The 9507-nt window shown below is 37.6% G+C and overlaps 1 protein-coding gene across 5 annotated transcripts in view; it reads left to right on the top strand.

Annotated features, from left to right (window-relative positions):
• Positions 1–9507, top strand: part of LOC135685817 (uncharacterized) — a 67202-nt gene that overhangs the window by 46078 nt on the left and 11617 nt on the right. For 2 of the 5 annotated variants that reach the window (XR_016144658.1, XR_010516029.2), the window contains one exon: positions 3–141. The exons of 2 other annotated variants lie outside the window; for them this stretch is intronic. Coding sequence is in view for 1 of the 3 variants with exons in the window: in XM_065201892.2 (XP_065057964.2) it covers positions 3–489 (487 nt within the window). In the remaining 2 variants the exon portion in view is untranslated. Of the gene's footprint in view, positions 1–2; positions 7560–9507 lie in introns of those variants that run through there. One more of the 5 variants, XM_065201892.2, reaches the window with a different exon arrangement.

Below are 9507 nucleotides of genomic sequence, written 5' to 3'. Positions count from 1 at the left end.
AGGTATCACTATATGCAGGCCTCGAAGTGTCGTTTCATTTGCGCACTATTTTACTGGATTTTGGCCACTCTCTTTAGCTGTAAAGTCTTTGTGCCTACCACCAAGGGAAGAAATATCTTTGCCGCTTTTGTCGCATCCTCATTCTTGGCAGTTTGTGTAACGACAGTTTTGATTCACGCAGTAGTGATCCGAAGAGCTGTCTCCAAGCAGTGCATACGTCACGTGCTTAAAGTAAAGAATGTTCGTGTTGTGATTGGTCCTTGCACACCACGTGAGAAGAGAATCCTAAGCATATCTATTTGGTCAATTTTTCCCTTCATAATCTGCAATTTGCCATTTTGCATCAGTGCTTTTTTTTCGTATCAGCATATCTTTATTGCCAAGGTGATGCTAATCGATGTCTGCCTTCTAAATCCAGCAATATACCTTTTCTTCACTTGGAAAACCAGGGACAACAACGTGCAACCCAAGGCCACAAACGATACCTAGAAGCTTCTCACATTAATTAAAAGAACATCAGTTTTTACAATGTTTACAATGTTTTTATTTGTACATGATTAGTTTATTTTTTATTCTTTGACGTGCTGTAGAAGCAGCGAAGTATCTAGGATTCATTGTGAATTTAAGGTCGTATAATTAATGAATTGTAAATAATTTATTTAAAGAGGTGCAAGGGATGTAAAGATAAAAACATTAATAGACAAATGCTCACATAAAATTAAAAAAATCCGGTTAATGGTCTCTTTACTTGGAGCACTAAATCGACGATTGTTGTTGTGTTTGTTCAAACTGTAATCTCACATCGAGTAGTAACCCAGTTCCCATCGATTGATGGTTGCATCGCTCTTTAAAGAGCCCCTTTTGGTGTAGTATTGCTCAGTTTTTAATGCATCTAATCTTGTAAGGTTTTCTTTCAAAACCTCTTGATTTTATTTTCCTTGCAAATAGATACAGTAAATTGACTAACGGACAACTTTGCTCATACCACTTAAGATTTTTGTGAGCTTAGTTTTTTTATACTTAGAAAAAAGGGAAATGGCCACTTTGTTTGCTGGAAATGCCTCACGAGATGTGTCCAAGATGGATGGGTACAAAAAAAGTAAACCCAACCAAGGAATTAGAGATAAACATTTGATAAGATATGTCATTAGTAAAAATCTTGCCCGGAAAAGTAATGTCATCGGTGCTCCGGAGAAAACGGTAAAAGTTATAATCAATTTATGTCGCTGACAGTGTTAAACTATTGTGATGTTTAGGTTCATTTCTTTCTTTAAGGGTCTATCTTTAAGATCTTGTGCTATCCTTCCGATAAAACGGTTTAGATAGAATGATATCCTGGAAGGCCTATGATCGCATATCAGTTTTTAATTCGCTTTCGGTTCTCTATGGAACACTTTCTTCGTGTCGTGTCTATCTAGAATCTAGTAAAAGCTGTGTTGGAAAAGTACTTCTTTCTTCCAGTTGCCAGTGCGATTGCGGGTTTTTTCGCTGAAATTTTTTGCTTCGTTTTCTTCAAAGCTTTTTGGCATTTCCATCGAAGCTAGATTAAAGATCTTTAAGCTTATTGAAATTTTGAGAGATTGTACCCAGGATAATTGGCTTAACTGCCGAATTCGTGACAACATCTGCATGACACAGTCAATAATAGTGAGTGGAAGTAAAAATTCTGTAATTTGATGAATCTTTAACTCTTTTCTAAATGATCACCATACAACCAGACGAGCGAAATTCACATTTCATTGTCAACTCTTTGCGCTTGGCCGACGAATGACGTTACAAGTTTGACCTAGCTTTGCTAGAACGTATGGACTTTTTCTCAGCACACAAATTAAAAAAATCAGAAAGGAAACATTCTATGTTCACTTGTAACAACAACAAACGGTCGAGGATTAAAAATTTCATATTGTTAGCATGACCTTCTGATTTTGTGCGACTTCGTATACATATAGCTTCCATAATCACAATCTAAGAAAGACTATGTAGTTGGGTTGAAAACTACGGATCCGTGACAACTTCTAGTAGACCTTGTTTTGAAAGTTGTTTTTGGTATTTTGAATTACGCTCTACGAAATGAGCCTGGTTACATTTTGATTTTCGATGGGCGTTGACCGAAAATGACGTCTTAAAATTGGCACCTGGAAAATCTTTTTCACGGCCATAATTTGAGAAAGGTATGTCTAATTCATCGAAATAATACACAATTCGACTCTTCCTGAGAAAAGCTTTCGATTGATGTAAATTAAATCTCATTTTGATGATGTCAGCAAATTATGTTATGACATCACTGTTTCAACTCAAAAACAATGTATTGATCATACTGCTCTGATATAACTGAGATCCAAGACATATGTGCTCAAGTCACTATCTTATTAGAGATAACTAAAAACATTGCCGCAAATGGACTCAAATGTATCAGATGAGTCCATTTGTAGAGAAACTGGTTGTTTAACATCATGTCAATTAGTCAAAGTATCAGTTGCACCATCTGGTTGTGAGTAACTGTCTGAAGGCATTTCGGACTATGATTCGGATTCATACGTGATGACACCAACATCTTGTTCGTTGGAGCGATTAACTCTAAGAGCTATCATGTCATTAGGCATTGCTTGCAATGTTGACAAAACTGGTTCTAGCAGCCCTGCTGAACTGAACTTCCATCCTTGCGATAAAGGAGATAGAGAAGGCGCTGCTCCGTGATAATGTCTCCAAATGTAACATTGCTAATTTGTTCTTCAATAAATTTGTGCTATTAGAACCTCGTCGGGAGGAAGCCTCTATATACTCTTCCTCTCCATTGAAAGCCATTTTTAAGATCTTACTGTTGTACGGGATTTGCTTGATACATCGAGATCGATGCATTTAATGGTGAATTCCATTAACTTATGCATAAGCTCTGGGCAAAGTTCATTCGTAATTCAAGAACATAAACGAAACTGGCAAGCTCTGGAGTTTTTACCGCTTTCTCTAAAACTTAGACGTTTCCATGACTAAGAAACCATTGATTGCATCTGCACCTAAAAAGCATGTATTTGTATGAGGAATGCAGCTAACTCCGGAGAAGACATTTGGACAATCTAAAAAATGGTCTTTCCGTTACAAATGCATTTGGCCAGAAAGCTCATGGACACCATGTGCAACAACAACATCCAACTGTCGATTTGGATCGGGTTTTGGCATTGTGTGAGCACTGTAGAGACACGAAAGAAGAGCCTTGTATCTGCTTTGTGATGATTGCATTCCAATTCTGGGCTCACATTTGAGGTCTTCAATTTGACACATTTCTCCTTCGTTGTGTAGTGAAACTGTTAGTTTTTATCCAACGCTAATAACATGAACTAACGCTTAACTCTTGAGGGGCGCAGTTTGTTTCCTTTGTGGGGAAAGAAGCTTTTGAAGGCTTGGGCTTTTGGTACAGCTTGGCCCCGTTTAATGAAAACTTGGCAACTTCCAGAATTTAATGCTGAATTTATTGATGTTCTTTGATGGTCCATGTATTCAATCGAATCAGGGAAATCAGAGCGGTAATTATGATACGAATGAAGTGTCGATGCATGCTTGTTTCGTGACACCGCTATTCTCAATATCTTTGCTGCAAAATCAGCTCAAGTGAAACGTACACCAATTAGAATTGGGATTGCTAAGCGCCAGTACAAACCTATGCCAAGAAGAGCTATCTATTTGCTTTGACTGTTTTGAGTACTGTTCACTTTGAAAAGAGCTAGTGTCACTTCTATCAAGCAATATTGCGTCATTCTCATGAGATCTAATCGAGCCTGCTGTACCAACATGACCAATTCAACTATTGTTTGTCCATCCAACTGGCTTTCATTTGGTTGGCAAAGGCAAAAGCTTTCGTTGATTCTTGTGTGATGAAATGACAACGACCATTTTTATTTATTCTTTTCGATATTGACCTCTCTGGGAGACAATTCTTTCTTTTACAGAAGATTGGACTTGTTTTTCACCTTCTTTGTATGGAACTGAGAAAACTTGATGAACTCTCTTTGTTCATCTGTCAGATCATAACATATCATATCAGATCAGATCTTATCTGCCTAATAAAAGAACATGTTTCAAGTTTCATTCATTCAGCCATTCGCTGCCATGTCTCTAAAGTGCTCTCACAATGTTAAAACTCGATCTGAATCGACAGTGAAGATAGGGATGTTGATGTGGCAGAAAATGCAGTGCTTTAGAAGGCCTGTTTAGTGCCTCCATTTATTTGTTAATATGCTGGTTTGGAAATAATGATATTTGATCTCTTTAACCTCGGTATCTCTTTAGTCTGAGTAATATAATCGGCGTTGTTTTATTGAAGAAAAGAAGGTTGCCGAGAAGATCTGGCAAGCTGTTCAAAGGAAACAATGTTTTGGTGGTACGAAATTTAAGAAAAGCAAACATTTTGAGACATGCTTGAGCTTTTCTTCCACCTCTTTTCAGTGAATAAAACGTCGAATAATGATGAAAAACTGCTATTGCATACAAAGAACTGTGTATAAAAGATTTAAAATAAACCTAGTGGAATGTTTCATCCACGTTTACATAGTTTCGCCTCCATCCACTAGCTCAATGTCCTAAGAAAGCCGTCCGCTTCCTCTCCTCGCTCTATTTTCCCTCGAAAGAGCCTGATGCGCATAAGTCCTGCGTGGCCTCTTTCTCGTTTCATAAACCTTAAAAATTTAACTTCTTATTTCGAAAGTCATTTATCACATTTCAATCGCTTTAAGCGACCATCTCTAACAACCATATATCGGAACCGCGTAAACTATTTATTATTTTCTCTTTTTTTGTCATTGCATTCCCAATTTTGCTTAAAATAGTTATTCCAGGTTTAATGACCGATTCATTGAGAGTTCAGCCAATTCTTTCACTGTCTTCTTTCTGCTTTAACTCTGTTCAACAAGTCCGTTGTTTTTGGTTCTATTTAAAGTTCGGTATCGGTTTTGTATGTTAAATTTGTATCACTATATACCCTGAAGATTATCGGGGACAAGTCACAACATTGTGGCACCCCTATCATAATGTCACATTTACCTAATTCGTTCTCAGCTCTAATCCATGCTTGTTCCTCCCCACATTTACTTCTGATCAGCTGAATTCCTTTTCCGTCTTTGTGTCGATTCTCTTAAGAGATTTCAGAAACCTTTAAACTTTCATTTGTGTTTCAACAGCAGATTATTATCCATTGCAGATTCACTTTATAGAAGCACCAGCTATCCAATGTAACCTTTTCTTCAGATCTCCATTCATTAGAAATTCCAGCTGGTTCGGCTTGTAATAAGTAAAATTCTGTTTCTCAGCATGATATGCTTGAACGGCCTACCCAAAAGAAACCGTATCTGTCAAATCTAAAATATTCTCAAGCTTCGCGTTTTTAAGCTCCATAATTTGTCACAGCACTGCTGGTATTGTAATCGCAAAATCTTTACATAAAAAGGAGCGCACCAAGGCAAATTTGGAAAGTGGACACACTTTCTTTTTAGCGGTGTTGTTTTTGAAACAAAATTTTTCAATAACGAAAGTTTTTTCTAATTTCCTTGGTTTTATTTTTGGTATCATAAACACATGAAAATATATCATTTCTTCCGTGATTTGCAGTGGGTTACGTTCTTTCAAACAAAAGCGACAGCTGATAAGTTGTAAGTTGGCTATCTTGCAAACTGCAAACGTTTTTCATTCTAAATCAAACAGATCCCAGAACAAGAAGTATTTCAATGCAGCTACTTTTCAAAGTGGTAGAAAATAATTTCTAAGATATAATAGCAAGTTCTCTTTTGTTTTAACAAACTCAGTTTGAACTTTTTTAGGAGAGAAGTAACGTCCTCCCTTTTTCGCTATTATCGTATTCTAAAAATGCACCGGTAAGAGTAAACCAGTTTGAGAATAACAAAGTAACATTCACCTAAATTACAATTCAATTACAGCCTCTATTTTGAAAATTATGTAAAACTGGTTCTGTGTCTGCTTTTTCACACCATAAATGATGATTAAATGAAATTTAATCAAAGTTAATTTCACGAGGGGCTTTTGAGCGTTAACTAAATTGCATGAGATTGTTGTTATTACTATTTTGTTATGTTTTCTTGTGCCACGCTTCCTCGCGTTTTGCTTGTATCTGCTCTACTAGTTTATGGGCAATGCAGGGAGTCTTTCGGCCTCCTGTTAATTTGATTTGTATAACTAGGGTACACGGCCGTAAATCTGTCATGTCAATTGGGGGGGTCAGCAGAGCGAATGAATATAAAGTGTGCAGTGGGTCATGGCACCACCAAGCAATTTATAGTGTGTGTTAAGGAAACAGTTTGAGTGGCAAACGATTTAAAAAACAAAAATAATTGTAGATTTACTAAGGTTTTCCAGCCCTAAAGAGGGTATTTGCAGATATTTCTTAGCACGTTGACTTTTTGTATTTGAGTTGATAACATTTTTCAGAGACAGCTTGAATAAATTAAACCTAGGGGGCTGAGAATCACGTTTATTAATGTAGGAGGACCCACCATGGTTGGGGCCGACGTGAAAGGAAATTTTTGAATCATACCTTCTAAATAGCTATAAAAGCATCTCCCTGACCAAGTTTAACAAAATACTATACCGTTTAGGATAGGCAAATCGACGTTTCTCAGAAGAACAGAGACTATTGTTTCTGGGAGAAATTGGTAAGGGGAAGAGTCTAGTGACGGATATTGGGGAAATGCTTAAACTCTAGTGACAGACATTGGAGAAAAGAAAGAAAAGGTGTTTTCTATTCGAGAGCAAGCGTTATTTTTCTTGAAACCATATCGGATTCGAAAACAATTAGGATGTATCTAAGAACATATTCGGGCTCCAAATGAAAATTTTCTTAAAAAAATCAAGGATGGGCAAAATTTATTGCATTCTAACAATAAAGAGTTTAGTCATTACTTCTCTCTATATTAAATGCAAAAGTACTCCTTTGTTGCCGTGATACTTTTACGCAGATTAATAATTAGCGTAAATTACGCAAATTAATTTTCGTAAAATTACTTCTTGCCCTCTTTGTCTTCTGGCCTTGTTCCTTGTTCCTGTGCAGTCAAAATTAAGGAGCTATTATGGATGTCTTGGTACCTCAATCTGACTAATAGAGGTTCAGAAATTAGGAACGACAGGACCTAGGTTTTGAGTAAGGATTTTTATAAAAAGGCGTGTATAAAAATATGTGTAATATGAGTTTGTCGAGATTTATGGCGACTTAAACGGTTCTTTTCTTACATGCTTTTTGAGACTTATTCAAGGGGAGACCGGTGGATAAAATATTTGGGGCTAATTTCCCCTCCATGGGCATCGTCACCGACTCGACACCACTCTGCAAACAGCCATCTACAATAGTCGACTTGCACTTGGCAATAGTCACCATGACATAGTGGCTGAGGTATGTTGCAATAACTCAGCGAAACTTTGTTAGGTTCTAACCCAGCTGCCGGGGATTCCTTTCTTTAAAAGTAAATGACGATAATTTTAAAAAAAATCGTTTTGCTCCAGATTTTTGGGGGGGTCCAGTCCCCCCCGTCCCCCCCGGGATTTACGGCCCTGCTAGGGTAAGATGTGTGTTTCGTGGCGTTTTCATTCCCTTGGTTAATCTAGGGGTATTTAAGGTTTTGGCATAGCATGGGTCTCATCTTGCTTGGTGAAGCCACATTACAACTAGGCTGTTTCATTGTATTTTACCAGCCCTCCCTCCCTCATTTTGTTTCTTTATACTAAATGCCTTTTCAGTATAACTTTGCGTGTTGAGTTTCTTTTATGGCATCGTTAAAACCTCTCATACCTTTAGGCATCTTTTATGCTTCTTAGAGTTTTCTGATGCAATTAGGTAGGACTGGTGCATCGGCTATAAGTGGGGAAAAGATGCTTTTCCTGTCCATTCCCTCCCAATTATCATCCATATTTGGGGGTTATTGTGTAACTTTCCTTAGTAACTCCTATATGGTAGGTTGAGCGATTGGCGCCGATGCACCAACGGCCCAACTCGCTCTTGATGATGTGGGAACGTAGCCTCATGACTGACCTTTCTGATGTCTATGGCAGTTTTTCTGAGGGAGCTTTATGCCCTTTATGTTGGATTGGTATTCCCGAGTTATTAAATTAAATTCCATTTGTTTACAAATTACTAAGTTGATATCAGGAGGGCTGGCATGTTTGCTTTTGATGAGTTTGACTGTAGACAAATCGAATAATGGAAAGGTGGAGAGCGCGTTATCAGCCTATCTCGCCCGATCATTCTGCGTTAACATTTCCCAGGGTTAGAATTTTGCCACTGTAATCTATATGCATAGAGGTTGCGGATGTGTTGAATCTGCAAACGAAACACGGCAAACTAGTGCAACCTAGTGCAACCTAGTGCAACTCAGTGCAACCCAGTGCAACCCAGTGCAACCCAGTGCAACCCAGTGCAACCCAGTGCAACCCAGTGCAACCCAGTGCAACCCAGTGCAACCTTGACAGATGCATCATTTATTGTTGTTATTTTTTCGAAAATCGTTTTGCGTCATAAAATGTCCTTTAGCGCTGAAATATTGTATATAAAAGTATAGGAGTAAGCACTTGCAGCTGACAAAACCGACTCATTCATTTATTGATACAGGCAAACTATGCTCCATTTAAAAGGAATTCATTGCCATACTGTTCGGCTACTTCTGCGTTAATTTTGGTGGGTGTATAGTGATGTTTCCTGTGTCTGATTCAGTTCTATCTTAGAGACAAGACCAATATATAAACTTGTCACTCCCTAAGTCTTCCTAAATCAAAATTGAATACACTCTAACGTCTGCAGGACAGAGCACGCTCGATTATTGATAAGGCCAGACTAAAAGACAACTGGTCTCATAACTGGCTGACCGTTGAGCAACTAACAAAGTTCGATCGATCAGTTATGACATACAAAATAATCAGCAGACAATGTCCCGAAAGCCTTTGGGATAAATATCATCATAGGACCCAGCACTCCAACTACAAAACAAGGAATTGCCGCAACCTACAAATCCCAAAAAAATAACCTTGAATACGTCAAAGAAGGCTTTCACTATTCGGCTCTGAAAGCCTGGAACGATATTCCCATCAATATCAGAGAGCTCCCTACACTTAGTAAATTCAAAAAGCAATTGAAAAGTTATTATACGACTCCCTGGAAGACACGACTCCCTGGAAGAGCAGCTGCTATAAAATAGATTACTGTACATAATTTAGCTTTAACTGTAGAAAAAGTATATTAATGTAACTAGGGTATTTATTTTCTTATTTGGTATTTAGTTGTAAGCTGAAGGGATTTTTGTGTATAAAGAATATAGAATGAAATGAAAAAATGCAGGCTAGAATACCGAAAGTTTCAACTAAAACTTAAAACTCAAGACTCAATATCGATTCGAATAAATCAAGAGGACTGTATAAAGATCAAATGAGCAAGAATTCGGTAAAGAGTGAATATGCAGCATAGAACGAAATGATAAAGATTCGAATGTATATACAGTTAAACGAGAGCACCTGAATGCC

Source organism: Rhopilema esculentum, chromosome 15 (assembly GCF_057945365.1).
Source record: "Rhopilema esculentum isolate cy_ngs chromosome 15, ASM5794536v1, whole genome shotgun sequence".
In the NCBI taxonomy this organism is placed as follows: domain Eukaryota; kingdom Metazoa; phylum Cnidaria; class Scyphozoa; order Rhizostomeae; family Rhizostomatidae; genus Rhopilema; species Rhopilema esculentum.
Note: the sequence above shows the minus strand (reverse complement) of the source record. Positions and strands in the feature narration are given on the sequence as shown.